Source organism: Sardina pilchardus, chromosome 1 (assembly GCF_963854185.1).
Source record: "Sardina pilchardus chromosome 1, fSarPil1.1, whole genome shotgun sequence".
NCBI classification, from domain to species: domain Eukaryota; kingdom Metazoa; phylum Chordata; class Actinopteri; order Clupeiformes; family Clupeidae; genus Sardina; species Sardina pilchardus.
In genome coordinates, this window is record NC_084994.1 from 17,725,139 (window position 1) to 17,750,269 (window position 25,131).

Genomic DNA, 25,131 nt, shown 5'->3' on the forward strand with positions numbered 1-25,131 from the left:
TTTAATAACAATTGAAGCAGTTCTGCTCAGGGCAACCAAATGGCAGCAGCACTGCACACGTGCACGCACACACACACACACACACACACACACACACACACACACACACACACACACACACACTGAAAGCAGAAGAGAGATTGAGAAGCTGTGAATTCTCAAAGGAAATGACCAGTGTGTGTGTGTGTGTGCGTGTGTACGTGCATTCGTGTGTGCATGCATGCGTGCGTGTGTGTGGTTTTGTGTGTGTTTGTGACAGAAAGACTGAAGGAGAAGTCTGAGTCTCTCATGAAAGTCGCGCACCAAGCCTTATAGCCATTTGACAGTGCTGAATGGTTGACCTCAGGATGAAGATGAAGATCGTCTACCTCTGCCTGATCTCAGGTAAGACAAATATTGCCATTGGAACATTTGTATTGATATTGGAACACTTGTAATTACTATTTGAACATTTACTAGCTCCGCCAAAGAGGTTATGTTTTCATCGGGGTTTGTTTGTTTGTTTGTCTGCTTGTCTATAAGTCTGCTTGTATGCAAGATAACTCAAAAAGATATGGATGGATTTTTATGACATTTTCAGGAAAGTTCTAAAAATGTTGGGATTGATCCGAAACACCGTCTTGATTCAGCAGGCGCTTAGTGGAGGTCTGCACTCTGGAAGTGTTTTTCTAGTATTGATATCGGAATGTTTGTATTGATATTGGAGCACTCTACTGGAGCACTTATTGGAGATAAGTAAACACGGTTGGAAATAATGTGATGTCTCAGCAGCCGTTCAATATAAACATGTCACATGCTCTGGACCTGTCTTCGTAAAATATGTTTTTTTTGTGATTGGATTGAAATACTTCAGAGCTATAGACTGTAGGTAAATTATCGTGATAAAAGGCTTATGATCTATGGAGTCTGACGAAGACGCAGTGATGAATATACGAAGGGTTGGCACACTTTGGACAGGAAGAGCGGAAGTGGCAAACAATTTTTCATCCGCGTGACTGTGACAGAGGTTTTGTTTGTTTTATAGTCAAAGATTAACTACACTGTAAAAAATTTACTGTAAAATTTACAGTAACTTACTGGCAACAATTGGCCAGTAAGTTACTGTGAATACCTTTTACAGTAAAGGTACTGTATTTCCATTTACAGTATTTATATATTCACTGTAAAATGAAAAACAATTAAATACTGTGATTTCAGTCGTATTTACAGTAACTTACTGGCCAATTGTTGCCAGTAAGTTACTGTGAAAACCTTTTACAGTAAAGGTGCTGTATTTCCATTTACAGTAACTTACTGGCCAATTGTTGCCAGTAAGTTACTGTGAATACCTTTTACAGTAAAGGTACTGTATTTCCATTTACAGTAACTTACTGGCCAATTGTTGCCAGTAAGTTACTGTGAATACCTTTTACAGTTAAGGCACTGTATTTCCATTTACAGTAACTTACTGGCCAATTGTTGCCAGTAAGTTACTGTGAAAACCTTTTACAGTAAAGGTGCTGTATTTCCATTTACGGTAACTTACTGGCCAATTGTTGCCAGTAAGTTACTGTGAATACTTTTTACAGTAAAGGTACCGCATTTTCATTTACAGTATTTTATGTATTCGCTGTAAAGTGAAAAACAATTGATTTTAAATTAAGATTTTTTTTTTTTTTAGTTGTATTTACAGTATTGGTTGTTTCCCTGTAAAAGCTAGGTCAGTTAAATACTGTGAATTCAATTGAACTTACATAAGCAATCATTAATAGAATAACTCATATTCCAAAATATTTCAGTTAACTGCAGACAATAAAACAATTTTAACTTTTGTTATTTATTTAAGACATTTCAAATGTATGACTGAAGTGGATGTTGACAGACAACAGTAGACATGGTTTGAACACAACCACAACCTTATCTGATTTGACACAGATAAGGGGGTTAAAAGCGCAGTGTGTGTAAGTGCAGTATGGCAACTGGCAAGTCTATGTAATGTAGTATAAGGAGTTGTGTGTGTGTACAGGATGCGGAGTAAAGAAACTCATCCCCAGTCTGTTTTGTGGGTGTTCCCTCAGTCTGCCACGTGGGAACAGAGACGTCTGCTTGACCTCAGTGGTTTAAACAGTCCGTGGTCAGAGCGTGAAATGTCTTTTGAAATACTTTTGGGCCGTTGTTGTACTCTTCTGGTATAGGTATCCTGCAGGGTAGGGAGAGGTGCTCTGATGGTACCTTTCGCAGTAAATGTCAAGTGTCTGAAAAAGAGAAAGAAAGCATACATTACAATTGACCCCGTTCATGAATATACAGTAATTAATGCAAACTACTCCGGTTGTGTGACAAATAAAAGCAAACCCACACTAGTCAGGTGCAATAGATAGAAGTAATGCAGATGTGTACAATACACCACCATAGCAAAGTTTGGGAGTTCACTTTGATATGTCCAGTGTTTTTTTGGAAAGGGGACATTTCGAAGTGACCCTACACTTCTGAACAGAAGTATGTCTATGTGATATCATACCTAATCTCATAATTGCCTGCGGCAACTCTGCCTTCATGCGAACACCACTTTTCTGATGCCTAACATACTGTAGGCCATCTCCCATCTGACTTGCAATAGCAGCCTCTGGCTCCAGGCTGGGACTTCTGGATGGCTCCTAAAAAGAATAAACAGCAATTGCCATATAATTTGTTAATAAACAGCAATTGCCATACAAAACAAATCATAGCTTTAAAAAATAAGCAAGGCAATCAGATGTAGAAATAGAAATGATAATTACCTTGCCATGAGGCACCCTTGCCACCCTTGTCACCATCTATGTTACTTCTTGATATCAGTTTATTTAAGAACATAAATAAAACACAAACACTTACACCATGTTGAGGGCAGCAGCCATGGCTAACAGACATCATCAGGGTAGTGCCATCAGGTAGTGCCATCGGGGTAGACCGACTTCGCCCTGGACAGTTGTGGACAGTTGAGCCCACAAAGTCATAACAGACACATGAAAGGAGGGGATAAACTAAACAGTTACAGACACAAATACAGTACATGCACACATATTAAATGCTATATGCGTGTGTCTCTATTTGGTGAGTGAACTCACTTGCAGGCTTGGAACTTTTTCCTTATGGAAGTGACACACATTTGGAACATTCCAAAATGCACACAGCCTAAGTGTCTCTGACACAGCGCTCTCAGGGCAGCAGTCCTCACACCACCTACTAACAGAGGGAACAGAAAGAGGCTTACATTAATTAATACATTGCAAAACACACAGAACATGAAAAAACCATCACTGAAGCACTACTACACTCACATGTATCTTAAATAAACACATGCCTCAATTTAAGTCACCAAACATTGGGCAAATAAAGGCTATAAAATGAATACCATTTAGCCAAACACTACCCTTCACAAACTAAAGATCCCAGTGTTTCCCACACATAGACAAATTTGTGGCGGTGCGCCACAGATTCAGCACCGGCCGCCACATATTGCGTTTCGTTATTCTTTTATTTATTTATTTATTTATTCTTATTTTGAAACGCTATTGAAAAACATGCAGCATTCGTAAAGCTGAATTTCCTTTCCCTGCACTCCCTCTCTGTCACTCGCGCGTCTGTCTCTCATACACACACACACGCACAGCCCCTACCCTCCGTGCACACCGCGGCTGTCTGTCTCCATGAAAACCAACGAGATCATCCCTGGAAGCGTGGTCGGTGGTCGCACTGATGCACCTGACGCTGCTCGGGTAGAAGCATAAAGTTCTCCCGCAACGTTTGTAGTCTATGCGTGCAACTTAATTACCAAACAGTAGAAGTAAACTTTTTCTCCTTGGCCCGCTCTCGTGCGCGCTCAATGGACAGCCGCCCTCCACATGCACATTTAATCCAAATAAAACATTCACAATCGTGGACGCATTGACGCACAGAAGACGACTAGCTAAATTACTGTTATATTCGGTTAGCATCATTAGTAGGCTATACTGCAGACATTTGATTAAAACTCTTGCATTCAAGTTGACTGACCAACAATGTTTTTCAACTCCAAGACTTAAAAGGGCCTGTCCCAAGGAGAAAAAGTATTAGCTTACCTTGAAACTTAAACACATGTGGGGAAACTGAACAGTCCAACCAGTAGAGTATGATAAGCTTAGCCTGCTATGTTTACAATATTTTGAGGCTTCTACCAGAACGCTGAATTTAAGAAGTGGAGTTGTAATATGAATAGTAGGCTAATCTGCATAAAGTTTGCTGTTATGAATATCAGAAATGTCAGTATAGGCCTATATAATGTAAATAATTACATAATGTGTGTGTGTTTCAAATAAAGACAAGCTTCACATGTTGGTAAAAAAAAAAAAGTTACATTATATGAAAGGAGAGCGATAAAAAGGCGATGCAATGAAAAATATGGGTGCCCCCCCCCCCCCGTCAGACGTAGGGCGACCACCACACATTGCCTTCTAATCTGTGGGAAACACTGGATCCCTTTACTTATCGGCATGATATTTTTCTGGTAATTGAAATTCCCCAAATGCTCCCCTTTCACATCCACTATATGACGGATCTATGAGCATGACTATGCAAAACTACAGTTCCTAAATTAGGGGTGAGATAACTTACACATCAGCCTACTTCATTAATTTGTTTTACTGGTCCTCTTTCCAGTTATAGCAACACTACATATTATGCATCAACACTACATGTATTAAGTTTAATGTTAACTACCCATGCCCCATGGAGTTCGCAAAGTAATGTTACTAACTAGCTGCTAACGTTAACAACTTTCACCTGTGTCTGTCTGCTAGCTAACTTCAGCCTTCAGCCTGCATGGTAACAGCCACTTTAAGCTAAGCTACTTGCGTCTGATATTTCATTCAAACTAAAACTCTACATTCATAACGACATATCAGACTGAATTATTGCTAGATATGATATTGACTATCATTCGAAAAATCCCACATGATGGTTAAGTTAGTTACTGGAAAAGTTAACATTAACAGCTAACATCGCTAACGCTAGCGACGTTAGCTCGCTAGTTCTAGCTATCGATATGTGCTATGCTGATTCTAACAGGGCAATAATGGCTTTGTTTAACATTTCATTGTGAAAACAATACATTTCTAATAAATTCCCGTTTTCAATTGGCATAAAAAAGTACTGTAATTCTTACCTTGAATATGATGTTTGTACAGAGTTGAAAATTGCAGTCAGATTCATGATTGAAAAGTGACGGTTGAAGTGAAGTCAATCTGGCTGGAGTTGAAATGTCAGGGGTGGGGGATGGGAATTACTGCATGTGCGCATGCGCTTATCAAGAGGCGATAAGCAGCCGTTAAAAACAATCGTGGAAAATGATTAGGCTGAAATGTGTTATGCTTGCTCAATAGTGTGATCACAGCCTTAATTCTTGACATCAAATTGACTTTCTCAACCGTCTCTGGTATGTCATTATGAGTTAAAAGAAAGATAAGATTAAAAAAGGGAAAACACAGTAGGCTAGTTTACTTAACTATTTACAGTAGCCTAGGCTACTAGTGGCTATATTGTGATTTGTTTACAGTAGTGTTTTGACTACTGTAATTTCTACGGTAACACTTACTACTGTAATTGTAGTTTACAGTAGAGGTACCGCATTTCCATTTACAGTATTTTATGTATTCACTGTGAAATGAAAACCAATTAAATACTGTGATTTCAGTAGTTTTACAGTAACTTACTGCCCAATTGTTGCCAGCAAGTTACTGTGAATACTTTTTACAGTAAAGGTACCGCATTTCCATTTACAGTATTTTATGCATTCACTGTAAAATGAAAACCAATTAAATACTGTGATTTCAGTTGTATTTACAGTAACTTACTGGCCAATTGTTGAAAAGAAAAAATACAGTAGTTTACTTTACTATTTACAGTACTATAGTGGCTATACTGTGTTTGTTTTACAGTAGTGCTTTGACTACTGTAATGTTTACAGTAACACTTGGACTACTGTAATTGTAGGGGCGTTACTGTAAATTTTACAACATTCTACTGTAAAAAGCATATACAGTAGTGCTACTGTGAAATTTCCTGTAAATAACTGTGAATTTCACAGCCATTTTTTACAGTGTAAATAAACGACTTTATAATCGAAAAGACGCACATTGTCCAGTGTTATCCTCTCTCATGGAAGGCTGCCACTACAAGTAGTCTTTGCTGTGCAACGATTCTTTAAAGGTGAACTATGCCAGTTTTTTTTATCTTAATTTACCTTATCCGATCAGCTTCGGAGTCATTGGAATGCTTATTTTACTTATTCTGGGTTGAATGATAGCAGTCTTGCTAAACCCAGTGAATGGAAAAACTACGCTTGCAAGTTTGTGGCTGGTGGCATGACTAACAGAAAGTTTCGCAGGCTCGCGATCGTGCGCATGAAAAGGCAGACTCAGCGATTGAGGAGTCTTGTAAAATATACACGCTAAAGCTGTCGGGGAGGCTCTGCAGAGAAACCTGTAAGCGTAAAATGAGAAAACAGCGAAGAAACTGTCAAACCTGCATAGTTACTCTTTAAAATGCTAAATTTATAGTCAACATCTGTGTTGCTCTGGCATTCATTAGTGTTGTGACTATCCCTTCCCATTGACGCACCATTTGTCCGTAGAAGCGCAATTGATTTACCCTTTTTGATGTCACAAGACGTTGACGACCCCAATCATTCACAGCACGTTTTGAGAGATTGTAGTGAAGGATCCGATTAGTAACTTGACTTGGATATATCTTATTTTATTTGATGTACGTATATTTCTATGCAATGTCCAAATCAACCGTAAGATCAGCCCACCCCATTGAATGTCAGGCAACCCCACATCCGCAAAGTTCTCAAACGTTGGCTGTTACAGTCACAATTTATCTGATCTCTCACTCTCACTCTGATTTCTCACTCTCTCTTGCATGGGCTCATACAATGGATCATGCTTACTCTCCCACACACACACACACACACACACACACACACACACACACACATACAGTACATGCACAGACACTCACACACAATAGCTGCTTTCAGACACTTCCTCTGCAGTAAATGTGGATTTTCAATCGGAGGTCCCTTTGGGTGATTCAGATATGATGCTTGGGGAGTTGTAGTTGATAAGTTCAGAATTCCAGATGTCCGGTTATGTTGTTCAAATATATGGCCCAACGGCTTGGCATCAGCAAAACATCCAGACTTATATTTTACACACACTCACTCACGCAAACACACACACATGCAGATCTATGTATGCATGTACAGTATGTATGTATACGAGTGGGAAACTATTTCTTGCTTCAAAAACATTTATACTGTTTCCTCTATATATTTAATTCTAAATACACTTCCCATTTCTGTGTTAGCTGCACAAACTTGCCAATTGTCAAAGAAGAAGAAGTGGCCACTATCATTTCTTGGTAACACTTGACATTACGGCTCGCTAATAAGGTGGTAATTGTATGGTAATTTCTATGTAATTTCATGGTAACAATCCCTTGTTACCACTTATTACAAGTAATTTCCATGTAGTTTCTAGTGCAATTACTCCGCAGTTTCTAGGTAATAGCAATGCAAACAGCATTAATTAAGGTGGTAATTTCTATGGTATTTTTTATGTAATTTCATGGTAATAATATTTTTTAGCCCCTTATTACTATGTCATTTCTATGCAATTTCCAGTGCAATTACTCTGCAGTTTCTAAGTAATAGTGATGCAAACAGCTTTCATTTTAAGTTTAATAAAATGGTAAGGATTTAAAATGAATCTAGTTCTTGAAATGATAGTCCAGGATTTACTTATTGTTTTTGTTTAATTACCTGAAAAACAAGGAGGTAATTTCCAGGAAAATACACAGCATCAGGGCCGTAAAATACACTATCACTTATTTCCACTCAGTTACTTAGTTATTACCATCTCTGATCTGAAATAGGTTACCGTGTACTGACATTCAACACACAACCACATGTTGAGCACAACCTTAACCCTTATGTTGTCCTTGGGGTCAATTTGACCCCAAGCAGTGTTTAACATCATAAAATATATGGTTCACTTTTTTTGTTTTGCTTCAAGTTTCATGACTTTTCCTCATTTGAAGGGTACAACAGAGTAAACATGAAATTTGCACAAAAATATGTTTCCAATGTCCTGTAAAAAAAATAGTTACGTTGGTGGTATTGGGGTCAATTTGACCCCATTTTTATGAAACATGATGAAAATGAATATTTGACAAATTATGGATATTATTATTGTAATAGTATGAGAACATGTAGTTATTATCATTATTGCATATACAAGTACATATTACATATAAGTTATTTTGGCAGGTCTGAAAAAGTCCAAAAAGTCAGCCTTTGGGCTGTTGACACTGGATTGGCCATATTGCCAGTCAGGGTTCCAGGGTTCATAAAGGGGTGTGGGGGGGTGGGATTGTTTTGTAGGGCTTTTGATGGTGGTTATTACACTCTTGTTAAGTACCTACCACAAAAAAATTGGGTAAAAAAAATAATTTTAATCATTTTTTGAGAGTTTTTTTAGCTGGGGTCAAATTGACCCCAAGGACAACGAACGTCGGTAAGATTTGAGGACAACATGAGGGTTAACTTTGTTCTGCAAAAAAACATTGTTTTCACACATTTAACATGTTCTGCAATAATAAAACAACATAATCCAATTCTGAAACAGTAGGCTAAATATTTTATTTGCAGTGCACCCTAAACCTACCAAAACATTCATACAGGTACAGAGGTGACGTGTTTGTTACAGATGAAAATATTATAATATTTCGTTGACTTCTTTGGGTCAGAAGCTCCTCTCGGAATAATGAAGTCGTCCTTCTCAAAATTATGACAGCAGACACGGTAATCCATTACTTTAGCGTTTCGATTGAGGTGTCAATGTCCACATTCAAAACAATAAGCCACTGGAGACCGACCGTATCGCAATTACAGCTGATGAAAAACTTGCTGGATTGTAAACTTTTAATTTTTGTTTCGCTGCCGGGAAAGGAACAGACACGAACCACTCTGTCTTCCTTGTCCTCTTTCTTCTGTCTGTAGCATATCTCACCAGAGAAAAGACGGGCTCTGATCTCACTGTAATTTGAGCACTGGACTACCCGTAGTCTCTTCTGGCAATAGCTCCCGTCACCCGCACGTGCTTCCGTGTGAACACTTGTGTGACATTTCTGTGCTTCATATAGAGTTGCAGTCTCGAACGATTTCTAAGTGTGTACAGACTATTTATTCCAAAGTTTACAGACTAACTTTGCTTTGTTTTATGTGTAGACACCTCGAGTTAGCTGCTGACGAGGTTTTGCGCTGTTTTGAGCAATGTTAGTGGTTTAATTTTGAAAGCGTAGCCTATGGCTTTATGCCACTGTTAGCGATTTTGGGCTGTAGCTCATGCTAGCTCTGCAGGCTAGCCTACTGCTGATCAACGAAAAATACTTCTTCCATGGCTTAGTTAAATTTTCGGCGGACTTACAGGCTACTTTAAATGTTGTATGTTAAATGTTAACTTTCTTTTTTTGCAGAACAAAGTAATAAAGGTCGTACTCAACATGTGTTTGTGTATTGAATGTCAGTAGGCTACAAAATAGCCTAGCCAGATGGTAATAACCAAGTAATTGAGTGGAAATAGGTGATAATGTATTTTACGGCCCTGATACTGTGTATTTTCCTGGTAATTACCTCCTTGTTTTTCAGGTAATTAAACAAAAACAACACTCAAAATGTCATAAGGATAATTGATGGGTTTATCAACACAGCTAGGTAATTAAATAGGAAGAGGCAATAGTGCATTTTACAGCTCTGATACCATATAGTTTCCATAAAATTACTTCACTTGTTCCAGTTTAGTTACAGGCACATAATGTCTTCTTTACCAGCTTACTACGACAATGACTTGGTTTTTCTCTTTCTTAGTAGGCTAATAACTACTGTAAGTAATTGGGTGGAAATAAGTGATAATGTATTTTACGGCCCTGATGCTGTGTATTTTCCTGGAAATTACCTCCTTGTTTGTCATGTAATTAAACAAAAACAATAAGTAAAGTTTCAAATAATTACCATTTTATTATACTCAAAATTAAAGCTGTTTGCATCGCTATTACCTAAAAACTGCAGAGTTATTGCACTGGAAACTGCATGGAAATAACTTGTAATAAGTGGCTACAAAGGATTATTCATGAAATGATATCAAAATAACATAGAAATTACCACCTTAATTAATGCTGTTTGCATTGCTATTACCTAGAAACAGCAGAGTAATTGCACTAGAAACTGCATAGAAATTACTGGTAATAAGTGGTAACAAGTGGCAACAAGGAATTGTTACCATGAAATTACGTAGAAATTACCATACAATTACCACCTTATTAGCGAGCCGTAATGTAAAGTGTTACCCATTTCTTTTGTCAGCTTTATAAAGTGAAGCGTACAACATTATCATTGTTCAAACAATAGTCATTAGTAATAGTACTAAACTATATCACAGCTAATATGAACGCTCTGTTCTATTACAATTTCTGACCAAATGATTTATTATAATCAATTATATATCTGACCAGAAGATATGTATTTTGGTTTAACTCCTCTGCACCAAAGAACATTCACTTTTGTTCTTTTGTGACACTTGTTATGGGCCATAGTTGAGTTGGGTTAACTTTGGGTTGCCTTGCTCAAGAACACAATGATGGCAGCCAAGAATTGAACCCAAAACGTTTATAGGTTACTGGCCACAACGCAATCACTTCCACATAAAGAACCAGCGAGCATTATTTCTAAAGAGAGTTGGCTAGTGTTAGCAATCTACATATAGGTAGCAGACTCACATTTCCCCATTTGTGTGGTGTCATCCCTAGATTCCCTACTCTATACTTCCCTCCCTCACATACTGTATGTACAATGACATTCTGGAGGGGACGCAAAAGATAACAGAATATACAAAATACAGAATAATTGCTTCTTGAACAATAACAACACATATTTTGGGTTGGTGGGTATTTCATTTGTTGTGTTACAACAAATACTAACCCTACCCAATTCCAGCCTTTAATTATAAAATGTTATTCAAAAGAACCTGTACGTGTCTACCTTTGAAATTTAAGAATGTGTGGTTCTTGTTTTTATTGATTCATAAAGACTATGGACTTCAAGGCTAATATTATATACAGTATACTGTATGGCACATTTCAATTGCCAATACAATTGAAGGTGTGCTTCTCACACAAACAGGATATAGCAAACAATATATGCATAAGTTGTAAGTTGAAGCTGGCACAGGGAGGCTGGATGGAACTATGGCACCTTATTGGACAGTTGTACATTTTCTTGACAGTTCTCCTTCAACACTAATGTGAGTGTGTGTGTGTGTGTGTGTGTGTGTGTGTGTGTGTGTGTGTGTGTGTGTGTGTGTGTGTGTGTGTGTCTAATTGCCTAATTGTGTGTCTTTGTGTATGTCTCTCTTTAAAGGTGTCAATGTTGTCATGGCAGTAATGCAGGTGAATGGATATATCGGTGAATCAGCAGTGATCAGATGCCCATATGATAAAGCATATGTGGGATACTCCAAGTACCTCTGCAGAGGGTCATGTCCTCGCATTGGAGGTAAAGACATTCCAATCAGGTCTGGAAAAGGCCAGACCAAAGCAATCAATGGGAGATTCTTTCTGCATGATGACCCCACTGCTGGAGTCTTTACTGTGACCATCACTGGACTGACTGCAGAGGATTCTGGGCAATACTGGTGTGGTGTTAAAACAGGGTTTGGGAGGAAAGATGTGCATACTGAGCTGAAGTTGCATGTCTTGCCAGGTATGTATCATTTTATTGATTGTTCATTTATTTGGTTGATTGATTGATTGATTGATTGATTGATTGATTGACTATTACTGGTATATTGTGATTATCTTCACAGCACCAGTGGTGCTCAAAACTGCAGTTATCACAAGTGTGTTATGCTATCTACATGTACACATTTAACTGTGTATGCGTACTTGATTCACTTCATAAATCAGTCATTGTTAGATGATTTTATTTATGTATTTACATGATATTTCCCCTTTACATCAAACTGTTGATCCACATTCTAATAGTAACAATCGGAATAATAATCCTAACATTACAATTATTATACCAATATTGCTGCTGGCTATGTAGGCTAAGCATGCCTTGACATTTTTGCTCGGTGGTCAAATGCAATGTTCCATAGCTGAAATCTGGCAGAATGTAGCGAAGGAACATTTCTGGATCGCACTGCCCGGCCTGGGCAACTTTACCTACTATAAAGTTGCATGGCATAGACTATTTGGTCTGTATGGATATTTGCACTCTCAGAATGACTTTTAAGATGTCTTCAACATTTTGCATGGTCTCTCGCGGCAGATCCGACATCCCGCCGATGATTTGGTCGCAGTGGTGAAGGCAAACTTTCGTTAATTCATTAGGCTATTCAATTGATTTGTTTTAGCCTCCTCGACTTTTAGGGAGCTTGACACCATCGCTCGTTTGTCGACTCCAGCCACGGCAGAATAAAGGGATGCGAGGATGTGACATAGCTTATGTTTCTTAAACATTTTACATGCATAGGCTACAGCTAGATATTTTCATAAGTTTGTAATGTAAGGATGTATTAAACCTTAACAATGGTGTTTTAAGAAATTGTAAAACAATATTTCATTAATTCATATTTTTATTCAAAGCCAGGGAGCCAACAGAGAGACCGGAGGTGACTGATGTATCAAGCACAAGTAAGTTCAACATCTTATCTCGTATGTGCAGTCCTTGTTTCCTTTGATTGTCTAATCACCACAACACAACATTCACTATCTGAAGGTGATACAAATATATGATATACAATATATATTCAATACAACAATATGTATACACAACTAAATATGATAAGATAAGATAATAAAAACATGATGTGCATAAAAACGATGTGTGCCTCAAAAAAGTACTGTTTTTGCACTCAAGAGACATCAATTGTCAAGAGACTGTCAATTACTGATGATGTGGCACATCACCCTTGCTCAGGCTAGAATAAACAGACACGTAAATTACAGAGAATATGAACTTATACCAACGCCTACAAGTATGATATGAACACTCTTGGCATGTCTGATAATTCCAGAATAGAGCTTCGAGATGAAGCCTAGTGTCTAACAAACACTTGCTGAATGTTTTCACAGCACCTGATGTGACTGACGTATCAACATGTGAGTGAGACAGCTTGGATCTGACCTCTGGGCATGTGCCTTTAAAAACAATCGCCCAAGCAAAGCAATGTTTTCCACACTAATCTGATATGACATTCTGTTTGCTTGTTTATTATCTAAAAAACAATGTTTTCCACATTAATCTGATATGATATTCTGTCTGTTTGTTTCTTATCTTTGTTTGATTTTTGTTTATTGCATAACTGTTCTCAGCAGCACTCGTGACAACTGATTACGTTGTCTGTGAAGACTGTATTGAGAATCCTGGCATCGCAAGTCAACAACCAGCTGTAAACTTGACGTGTAAGCCTTACGTCCAGGATGATCTTTGTGTTTGTGTGTGTGTGTGTGTATGTATGTGTCTTCCCAGTCTCGCTCTCTCTTGCTCACTCTCTCTTTATTGTCAAATACAGTATTACTTAACCTCCCTACTATATATACAACTATCATATATTATGTGAAAATCCTCCTTTTTAAGGATTTATATTTGAGACCCACACAAACCGTACAGATACCATTAAACCATTTGGAGGTCACTACAGATACTTCTACATTCTGAGGTCTCTAGAGATACCCCTAACTCCCGAGGACCATACAGATACTCCCACGTTCATTGATCCGCTGATGCCCCTATGTTTGGAGGTCATTTGCTATGTGTCACAGACCTCAGTCCAACAGGCTTGGTGCTTTCATATCACTCTGCAAGTAGTTCACTCACTAATGGATTTCATTGACAGCTTTACCTTTCCTGCTTTCTTACCATCCCTGATATGTATACGTGCAGATAAATGTTTAGGCTTTTTGCCCTTTGTAATATCTCTGTATACCCTTAACGAAATATGCTTATGGCAAACAGTTGCTGCAAGGTCATATTTTCACATGCAAATTAGGTTTCTGGCAAACAGTTGAGGTTCACCGGCAATGTCATATGCAAATTGGGATTGTTACCAGAAGTTCACCATAAGTTTGCCATTATTGGCTAAGACTGGTGGAAAATCACTGGCAAAAGCATTTCACAAACTTCTGATTGTTGCCAGAACTTTGCCGGAAGTTTGCCTCTAACGACCAACATCGGCAACACCGCCAAGGGAGAATATCAATGCTAATTGAGGAAGTAATCAATTTTGCATTGCGCTTAAAAGTAGTATGTCTACTCTCTAAAATGTCCATATATTTTAATAAGAGTCCTCTCCTCAATGGTTATCCTGACAACACTCTGAAAATGTATTTTGCTAATGTAATTTTGCTCATTACGTGCTCTATGTCATACACATCCCAAAAATCCAGAATAAACAGTGAGGAAAAAAATAAATAACAATTATAAACAAGAGAGCAAAACGTACCCATAAACCCTAACCTTTATTTTCTACAGTGTGGGGTAGTACCCTTAAAGTACCGATTAGTGCCTTGATGGGTACAAAAAAGTACCTGCATCAGGGGTACATTATTGTTCTTCAAAAGGGTACTGCCTGAGCGACAAGCATTTGTACCAACTTACTGTAGGTACAAACTGGAACTTGCAGATTTTGAGTGTGCAGTAATGACATATACAGGTACATTTTGGTCACTGCAGGTACACAAGTGTACCTTGATGGGTACAGATGACTTGGGTACAAGTACCTGCATTCATGGGTACATTATTGTTCTTCAAAAGGGTACTTCACCAGTGACAAGTATGTGTACTGACTTACAATGGATCTCCTCTCACAACTTTTGAGTACAAATATGGTGTGAGTGTATTTACTAAAGGTACATTAATGGTCCCAAATGGTACATATTAGTACTTTAGTGGCTCGATTGTCTTCCCTAGAAGGTACAGGGTCAAAAGTTGTACATAAAAGAAGAAAAATGTACCCCAACTGTACCCCTATTTCTGAGAGTGTATGCTGTATGTCTCTGATAACCTTATATATTATGCTATCTGACTGTCCTTTCTGATGTCTGTGTGTAGATGTGGTTGTGAGTAGCGGTGCAGCTGGACTAGCAGTTCTGCTGATCATTGCTGTGGTTTTGGGGTGTCGTGCAGCAAAGAGGAATAAGAGTTTGGAAATTCCTGGTAATATGCGCACATGCGCACACGCACACACACACACACACACACACACACACACACACACACACACACACACACACACACACACACACACACGAACCATAAACATGCACACATAGAGATCCTCTATACAGTTTGCACAGACATACACTCCACACATATTTGACCATATTTTGCACACACTGATGGATTACATTATGTATTTGTCAGCCATTAACTTGGTTTTGTCTTTAACAGGTCACACAAATTTAAGCGAAAGCGCCCTTACCGCTGCAAACAGTTGTACGGTCACAGAAACTACTAGAGAGGTATGCAGTGCTTCATTGGTAATGTAGTTTTTTTTCTTTATGACAAGCCATCATCATACTGTAGCTTACAATGTGTTACTGTGATCCATTATTTTTGTAAACTATTTCACATTATTTCTTTACATTTAGTTACAAAGGGGGGTTAATCTACAGCAATGCTGTTATCAAAGTTGTCTAAAGTATCCGAAACCTACAGTTGAGTAAAACTACAAGTATTTGTTCAGTAAATGACTAAGCTATTCTGGGTAACATTACTTCTGTTAACATTCAAACGAAACAGACAGCTATCTCGCTACTCCCCCTTGTTCCTCCCATGTAATTGAAGCTCTCATAAATGAGCATCTTTTGCAATTTTTATGGACCAGGCTGGCCCAGATTGTTTTGTGGCAGTTTTTGAAGCCTGAGATGTCCACAGGGACTTTTTTTTTTGTACAGTGTATTTTAAGGGCATAGACAGCTAGCGAATGGTGAGATGATGTTTGCTGTAAGTGACAAAAAAATGTTTTAGCCTAAAATAACACGTAACATGGTTTTGAATACCTTTACGTAACAGTCTTAAGTATGACAAGTAGCCCATTATAAACCACAATTGACTACTGAGAAACACTTTGAAAGTTTACATAAAAGTGACGCCAATGCTAGCAAGCAAGCAGCTCAAATTGTAATTGAATTCCTTAGCCAGGTGTGAAAGCGCCATTAAGTACTGTACTTCAGTATTTTTACTTTAGTTACTTTATATCTCTGGCTGTTATCTTGACTGATTTGCTAGATACATTTTAAGTGAGGGTAGGCAATAGCAAGAATAAGTGACATAAACACTCACACAGGTTTTTAAATTATTATTATTTTTCATCTTCAGGGAAACACTTCTCATGAGAATGACTCCGTGTACGAGTGCCTGGAGCTGAAGGAGTGTGGTCCTGATGCAGAGTATGAGGGATTGGGAGCGCTGGCCAGTGGGAAGTCCCCGTTAGCACGAAACAACGGGTATCCTGGGAAGGGGAAGAAGAAGGACACACTTAGCATTAGCAAGGCTAGGAAATGTGCAGAAAATGAATATGAATCATTGAGGAACACCCATTGTATTAGCAAGACTCAGAAAGGTGCGGAAAATGAATATGAGTCTATGAGGGGAACCCACTGTATTAGCGAGGCTAACAAAGGTGTGGAAAATGAATACGCATCCTTGTGGGACACCATGAACACAGGCAAGGCTAGCAAGGGTGCTGAGAATGAATATACAGCCATGGGAGAGGGTAATGAAAATGACAAGAAAGCTGCACTTAGCAAGGCAAGGAGAGGTGCAGAAAAGTAGTACATGGGCCACTCTTCCTTGAGGAGTGGAGAGCACTGATACCAAGTATGAGTCCATGAGGGAGACTCTGAACAGGGTGCGGAGATAGTGCTGAAAATGATGATGAGTGTATGAGGGCCACCCTCTGCCAGGCTAGAGATGAGTGAATGAATGAATTTGTGGTCAAACCAAATCCAGGAGAACTGGTGTGAGATTACAGCTTTATTCACAATACTGGGAACATGTTACCTGAAATGTGAATTAGATGAATGAATGAATTAATTAATGAATAAAGGCACAGTCTACAATTTATTGATATTTGGGCATGTCTGTCTATATATATGTCTACCTATCTCTCCAAATATCTGTCTATATATCTATCTATTCATCTACATGTATCTATCCCTGATCACATGGACATCTTTCTTGGTTGAGATATGCACTTTGTACATCATGATGATGATTGTTGGTATAAACAGGGCTTTTACTATTGTTGCTGTTGTCTTTTCCTGACTTTTCGATTGATTGCGTATAATATTTGTTATTTTCAATATGTACATAGTGCACCTTACATATTAGTATGTTAAATTTGGCAGCACTTTTCAGTACTTTTTATGAATGTATTTTATTAATAAATATACTAACCCAATATAATGTTAACATACTGTGCTAATACCAAATCAATTTTGAACAACAATGGATTACTGTGAGATATTTTGGATAGTATGTTTGCACTAATTGTATAACTTCTGAGTTCTTGTAAATTCTGATTTAGGAATTAGATTTGGTAAAAAATAATCCACCATACAATCCAATGAACATGTTCTGTATGGCAATGTATTTCTAGTACATTATTCATACACTTATTTTGCATCACTTCACATGCTAGTATGCCATCGGTATGCCAGAATTTGTCCCAAAACTCAATGAATCAAAATGTCAAATGTAAAATTGAAACAAAAAATAAAGTCAAAGACAAAATTTAAAACTCACAAACAAATTATTTGTATAATTGCAAAATGAATTTGTCTTTAACTTTGAATAACTAAATAAGAAATTAATTATTTTTGTGTACAATAATAATAATTAACAGTGACAGTGGTATTGTCTTTGTAGTACATTATTCACACCTTACCCAGATTGTTTGCATCACTCCGCAAGCATATTTTCCTTTAGTAGCCAACTTCTCTACACTCCCTCAAAGACCAATCGTAGAATGTAGATTTGCGAATGCAGTGTTTTCAATGCTATGGAAAAGCTGCAGAAAGAGAATGCAGTGGTTCTTCATTTTATGTGCTATTTACCATAGCTGTAGCTCATTGGGTAATCAGCACCCGTATCCACCCTCTACCGAAATTTGCACAGCTCACAACTCAACGGCATGATTCAATCAAATACAGATGAATGGAGCCAACATGACAACATTAAAAGAATCAAAAGTTTAGCGATCAAGAAATAGTACCTCTCGTACTGACACATTTAAGTGTGGATTATCATCTGCTTTTATAAAGTGGAAATAGCTTTCATACATGCAGGGAATACCTAACTAGGTGCCTTTTCACACTTACAACTTTTTAAACAAAACTCACTCTGAATGCATACATGACAGAGAAACGCAAATTGCCAGCACCTGTGACAGACAGTCTGCGGCTTTACCTAAGTGTGGCCTGTTAGTACAAACAGTACCACACCATGGTTGTATGCGCATGTTGCTTTATATGGATCCTCTCAATCTCCGCTATGCAGATCTAATGTGAACGTTATGCTACTCAAATTGGTAACGTATCTTGAGCGCACACAAGAGAGAGGGAGAGAGTGGATGGTTCTAGCTGCCTTTATAAACTGTGAGCATGGCCATATCTACTATAGAGGACACTGAGGCCATGTCTTCTGTATTTTCTTTCTTCAAGTTCTGTTAAATTCATTAAGTAAAACTAGCCGACGAGACAATTATCATTACCACAACCCACCATCAGGTGTCACGTAGCCTTGTTGAAGTCACATGGCTGTATCTGCCAAAGAGGACACCAGAATTTGTTTCTTTGAGTTTTGTTTCATGTATTAAGTGAAAATTGCTAAGGAGACAATTATCCTTGCCTCGATGCACCGTCAGGTGACACGTAGCCTAGTTGCAGTAACATGGACGTATCAAGTTTCATTTCATTTATTAAGTAAAAGTAGCCGATGAGACAATTATCCTTGTCACGTGACATGTAGTTGCATATACTGTTGGCCTTGTACCTCTGGCATGTCAAATGAGAAAGGTACTGGTTAAATACAATAAAAATGCAATAGGGGAGATGAGATGTTTGCCTGCACTGGAAATGTTAAGTTGAAATTCAGTGGAGATGCACCTATCTAACCTGAACTGACAATCTTTAATGTTTTACAATGGATAATGTTGTGATGGATATTATATAGGCATAGCCAAACATCACCTATTGTCAAATTATATAAATTGTTGGTTATTTAGACTGGAGACAATTAAGGAGAAAGAGTTGGGAGAGGAAAATAGTCATTATAATAGTAATAAAAATACTCACCGTACCAGAAGGTATAAACTCTGCAGCCTATGACCCTGCAATTTATAAATGCAATATTTGCTACTCTGATGAGGAGAAGCAGAGTATTCAGTTGGAGCATGAACCAGTATAAATATCCCCAAAGCCAATTTGGATCGAGGCTCTTGAGATATACAGGCAGTGCAGTTAGCTGGGTATAATGTGATCGAAACCAAATGTTACGTAGGCCTATCCTTGCCTATATTAAGTGGGTATACTGAGATGGTGATTATTTTAGAGTGGGTATGCTGTGTAGTGCTGTGTAGATGCTGCATATCACATTGACTACACCACTGTTTACAGGTGCATCTAAAACAAAAAATTAGAATGACGTGGAAAAGTGTTTTGGTTCATGTTCTAAACTAGAAAAGCACTCGGAGAGCGCAGACCTCCTGGATCCAGACGGTGATCCGGATCACTCCCAAAATTGAATAGTTCCTTCCTTAGGTCATTTCAGACCTTTCCTGAAAATGTCATCAAAATCCATCCATACGTTTTTGCTAACAAACAAACAGACAAAAAAACCCAGATGAAAGAATAACCTCCTTGGCGGAGTTTATGTTATGACGACATGTCTCTATGTCACTATTGTTAAAATGATAACTTCTGTAGTCTTGCATCTATAGGCCTATAAAGTGCACTCTGCTAAATGAGGTCTAATAAGCTGTATTGTGATTTATGCTGTGAAATATATTTCTATTAATTTATCAATTAGATTTGGGGGAGGAGGGGGGTGGCACCACAAAGCAGTTCTGCTCAGGGCACCCAAATGGCCAGCAGTGGCACGGCACATGTGCACACTTGTTGCTGAAAGCAGAAGAGAGATTGAAGACCTGCGAATTCTCAAATGACAAAGGAGATGACCAGACAGAAGGACAGTCTAACACTAACTTTGGTGTGTGTGTGTGTGTGTGTGTGTGTGTGTGTGTGTGTGTGTGTGTGTGTGTGTGTGTGTGTGTGTGTGTGTTCGTGTGTGTGTGTGTGTGTGTGTGTGTTTGAATGTGTGCGTGTGTGTGACAGAAAGACTGAAGGAGAAGTCTGAGTCTCTTATGAAAGTTGTGCACCAAGCCTCACATAGCCATTTGACAGTGTTGAACGGTCGACCTCAGGATGAAGATTAAGATCCTCTACCTCTGCCTGATCTCAGGTAATATTATTGGAACACTTGTATTGATATTGGAACACTTGTATTGATATTGGAGCAGTCTATTGGAACATGTAGCTCCTATATGGCTAAACACGGTTGGAAACCATGTGATGTCTTAGTAGCCGTTCAATACAAACATGGTACATGCTCTGGAGCTGTCTTCACTAAAGAGTATTTTTTTACTGACTGGATTGTCTGTGATAGGACATCGGGAGATGCTCAGATTATAATAAGACTATTTGCTGATTTGCATTATAAATTGGAATACTTTAGAGATATAGAAGGTACATGATTTTAATAAAAGGCAGATGACCCATTTACTCTGACGAAGATGTAGTTATGTAGTAGTCTTTGCTGTGCAACGATGCTTTAAAATGTATAGTAAACTTCTGTGTTGCTCCGGTGTTCCTCCTTCAATAGTGTTGAGATTGTCCCTTCCCATTGACGCACCAGTTTCCGCAGAAGCACTATTGATTTAACCTTGATTTTGACCCTATTTTGATGTCATAAAACGTTGACGACCTCAATCATTTACAGCATGTTTTGAGAGATTGTAGTGAAGGATCCGATTAGTAACTTGGACAGATCTTATTTAATTTACTTTAATGTGCATATATTTCTAAGTAATGTCCAAATCAACTGTAAGATCAGCCAACCCCATTTGAATGAAAACGTTGGTTGTTACAGTCACAATTGCTCTTACACTCTGATCTCTCACTCTCTTGTGTGGGCTCATACACTGGCTCATGCTCACTCTCCCACACACACACACACACACACACATATATACACACACATGCACAGACACTCACACACAATAGCTGCTTTCAGACATGTCAATTAGTAAATTCAATTCACAGTAAATTCAATGAGACGGAGGTCCAACCCTTCGGGTGATTCCGATATGATGTTAACATCCGGAAATTATATGTGAACGACACGAACGCACATGAACAGAGTTTCTGCGTGGTTGAACAGGTTGAATGTGGTTGATCACGTACATGAACAGAATCTCTACATGTTCTTGGTTTCGTTCAGACGTGAGCTCATTTACATAATGTCCGTCGGAAATACTAGGAGGCAAGTAGTGTAAGAGCCAACTAATTCATATTCAAGTCAGTTGGTTCCTCTATCTATTGCATTCTAAATACACTTCTCATTTCTCCATTAGCTTTTCAAACTTAACAATGGTCAAAGAAGAAGTAGCCACTATAATTTTTGTACGTGTCAGCTTTATTTAAGTGAAGTTTACAACATTGTCAACATTGCTAAGCCAATATAGCCTGACTAGCCAGACCCACATCAAGATGTAGGGTTGGGTACTCACCATAGGCAGGGCCTCAATTGGAGGGGTGGGATAAACAGTTATCTTTCAAGTTCCCTCTCCACTCAATAGGATAGCGACGAATCATCTTCTTGTTTTCAAGTAGCAGGATGCTTAACGGTCGCAACTTCTGGTCGCAGGTCAGTTGTCATTATGTTAAGCCTGCCTACCGACTCTGTACACGATGTGATTGCCCGAGAGAAGTTTACTTGGGCATTCTCCCAAGGAGGTATTGTAAGAACTGGAGAAAGTGAACAAGTCCCTCCCCCATTCATTTCAATTGGAATGCTAATTTGAGTCTAGATTTCTAGGCTACATTTCATTATTTCATCATTAGTAGCACTTAACTGCACGTCACAGCTAATACCTGATCAAGGGCAATGCTCTGATCTTTAATAACTTTTGACCAAATGTTAAAGGTTCGATGGAACTATTTATTTGTTTCTGATGGTCCGAGAGACCTTCCATGAGTTGAAATATTTTGAAAGTTGAAAGACTTTCGAAAAGCACCAGTTCAACACCAGGTTCGCTTTCGGTGGAAAACCGCCTAGGGTGGCTGAATGGTACTGTAACACTTGGGCAGTTGTGCATTTGTTGGTAGTTCTCCTTCAACACCAGTGTGTGCGTGCGTGCGTGCGTGCGTGCATGCGTGCATGCGTGTTGTGTGTGTGTGTGTGTGTATGTGTGTGTGTGTGTGTGTGTGTGTGTGTGTGTGTGTGTTGTGTGCTTTGTTTGTGTGTGTTTGTTTGTCTCATTGCCTGTACTGTATCTCAGTATTTGTATCTAAATGTGTGTCTCTGTGTATGTCTATTTTTAAAGGTGTCAATGTTGTCATGGCAGTAAACCAGGTGACTGGATATGTAGGTAGATCAACAGTGATCAGATGCCCCTATGATAGAGGATATGAGGGAAACTCCAAGTACCTCTGCAGAGGAAAGTGTGTCTGGGGGAGTAAAGACATTCCAATCAGGGCTGAAGCAGGTCGGACCAAAGCAAAGACTGGAAGATTCTATCTGCATGATGACACCACTGCTGGAGTCTTCACTGTGACTATCACTGGACTGAGTACAGGGGATTCTGGACAGTACTGGTGTGGTATCACAACCGGGTTTTTAAGATATGACGTGTGCACTGAAGTAAAGTTACAGATTGGAAAAGGTAAATATCAAGGCATATCCCTGCACATTATGTATTTTTAAAAACGTTTTTTTAATATTCATCCTTAGTGGTCTTAGAATGGTATAATGTTTGATTGTTTTTATTATTATTATCATTATTATTATTGCTATAATGCAATTATCATCACAGCGCCAGTGGAGCCCATAATCTCTACAGTTATCAAAAGTGAGTGATGCCGTCCATCTACACATTTTACCATGTATGCAAATCAATATGTGTATGTGTACTTGATGTATGATTCGCTTCATAAATCAGTCATTATTAGATTATTTTATTTATGTATTTACGTGATATGCTATGAACCCTCTTAAGAGTCTGAAATTAATTTTTAATTGAGTGTTTATGAACATTATGTGCATTATCTATGTTGACATATGTACGTATACATATGTATACACTACAGTATGTATATACCCCCCAGTGGTATTATGGTACTGCACAGCGCTTACCCACTGCAATGCTATGTATGTCCCATACTGTATTTGCAGTGTCTAACAAAACATTGTATGTATTTACTGAATGTTTTCAAAGCACCTAAGGTGACTGATGTATCAGCACAAGTAAGCACAAGTAAGTTATAAATCTTGAATTTGACCAATGGGCGTGGGCATGGGCGTAACAACTCCCTCTTTTCATGACCGTGTAATTAATTGTGAGGAGGAAACAAGGAAGAAACAAGGATAGAGGAGTAAAGGAGAGACAGCTATGAGAAATGAGACTCAAGCATCATTTTCAAGAGATTCAATTACTGATGATACAGCACATCACCTCTTAGGCTAGAATAAACAGACACGCAAATCACAGAGAATATGAAATACCAAAGCCTACAACATGGACTTTTTACACGTATGATAATTCCAGCATGTTTTCTTGGACTTTCTACTAGTTTATTGTCACAAATAAATCCCTACGAACTTATCTGAAACCGAAAGTTGACAGACGTGGGAGGGGTTTTGACCTTGGCAGCTTGGACCAATGATTGCACAATTCTGTCTGGAAACGAGATGTCGTATGCAAAAAGAGCTTCGAGATGGCTATGTCTTTTGGCCTATGTGTCTAACAAACACTTGCTGAATGTTTTCACAGCACCTGATGTGACTGATATATCAACCACATGTAAGTGAAACAGCTTGGATTTGACCTCTGGGCCTGTGCCTTTAAAGACAATCGCTCAAGAAAAGCAATGTTTTCCACATTAATCTAATATGACATTTTGTTTGTTTGTTTGTTTGTTGTTTGACTTTTGTTTCTTGCATAACTGTTCTCAGCAGCACTTGTGGCAACTGATTACTTCTGTGAAGACTGTATTGAGAATCCTGGCATCGCAAGTCAGCAACAAGCTGTAAACTTGACCTGTAAGACTTAGGTCCAGGATGACCTTTGTGTGTGTGTGTGTGTGTGTGTGTGTGTGTGTGTGTGTGTGTGTGTGTGTGTGTTTGTCTTCACAGTATCTCTCTCATTCTCTTTCTCTCACTCTCTCATTCACTCTCTCTTTCATGTCAAATACAGTGTGTATACAACTATCACAAATGTGCAAATCCTCCTTTTTTTTTAAAGAAATCTTTGACATGCATCTGTCCAGGGATGCTTTTTTCCTGGAATTCTGTTTTTTCCAACCTGAAAATGATACCCACACAAACCGTACAGATACTCATAAACCATTCGTAAGTCAATACAGATACTTCTACGTTCGGAGGTCTGTAGGGATACCACTACTTCCCGAGGACCATACAGATTGATCCTCTGATGCCCCTATGTTCGGAGGTCCTTTGTTATGTGTCACAGACACTCTGTCAAAAAGGCTTTGTGCTTCAGATTAATGTCTTTCATATCACTCCACAAGTAGTCCATTCATTAATTGATTTTATTGACTGCTTTTTTATATTTCCTGCTTTTTTACCCTCCCTAATCTGTATACAGTACATGAAGATAAATACTCCATGTGTCGGCTTTTTAATGTTGTTAATTTGAACAATTCTGCGTAGACATGGTTGAGGGTAGCGGTATGTCTCTGATGACCCTTATGCTATCTGACTGTCCTTTTTGA

The 25,131-nt window shown here is 38.5% G+C and overlaps 1 protein-coding gene and 2 long non-coding RNA genes across 4 annotated transcripts; 2 read left to right on the top strand and 1 right to left on the bottom strand.

The window, feature by feature from the left end:
- The first annotated feature begins 306 nt into the window (after positions 1-306).
- LOC134083447 (CMRF35-like molecule 8) lies at positions 307-17,459 on the top strand. Of its 2 annotated transcripts, none has more exons than XM_062539775.1 (8): positions 307-384; positions 11,474-11,815; positions 12,703-12,750; positions 13,192-13,218; positions 13,432-13,521; positions 15,170-15,274; positions 15,509-15,579; positions 16,439-17,459. In XM_062539775.1, the coding sequence occupies exons 1-8, from the start codon at positions 333-335 to the stop codon at positions 16,892-16,894; spliced, it is 1,191 nt and encodes a 396-aa protein (XP_062395759.1). In that variant the 5' UTR covers positions 307-332; the 3' UTR covers positions 16,895-17,459. The 2 variants fall into 2 exon arrangements, with proteins under 2 accessions (XP_062395759.1, XP_062395765.1); XM_062539781.1 differs by having other exon boundaries at positions 13,435-13,521.
- LOC134083717 (uncharacterized) lies at positions 1,798-2,920 on the bottom strand. Its single transcript, XR_009939749.1, has 3 exons — positions 2,854-2,920; positions 2,501-2,636; positions 1,798-2,234 (listed from the first exon to the last, which is right to left on the bottom strand). It is a non-coding gene; the product is annotated as an uncharacterized LOC134083717 (long non-coding RNA).
- A 6,169-nt stretch (positions 17,460-23,628) lies between the features above and the next one.
- On the top strand, positions 23,629-24,425 carry LOC134083751 (uncharacterized). Its single transcript, XR_009939752.1, has 3 exons — positions 23,629-23,654; positions 24,171-24,200; positions 24,353-24,425. It is a non-coding gene; the product is annotated as an uncharacterized LOC134083751 (long non-coding RNA).
- The last annotated feature ends 706 nt before the right edge of the window (positions 24,426-25,131 follow it).

Bases quoted from the DNA above. Each gene is read 5' to 3' on its own strand.
- LOC134083447 (XM_062539775.1), top strand. From the start codon at position 333: ATGGTTGACCTCAGGATGAAGATGAAGATCGTCTACCTCTGCCTGATC. The intron at 11,816-12,702 runs GTATGTATCATT...TTTTATTCAAAG, and splicing joins GAAGTTGCATGTCTTGCCAG to CCAGGGAGCCAACAGAGAGA. The intron at 12,751-13,191 runs GTAAGTTCAACA...ATGTTTTCACAG, and splicing joins GACTGATGTATCAAGCACAA to CACCTGATGTGACTGACGTA.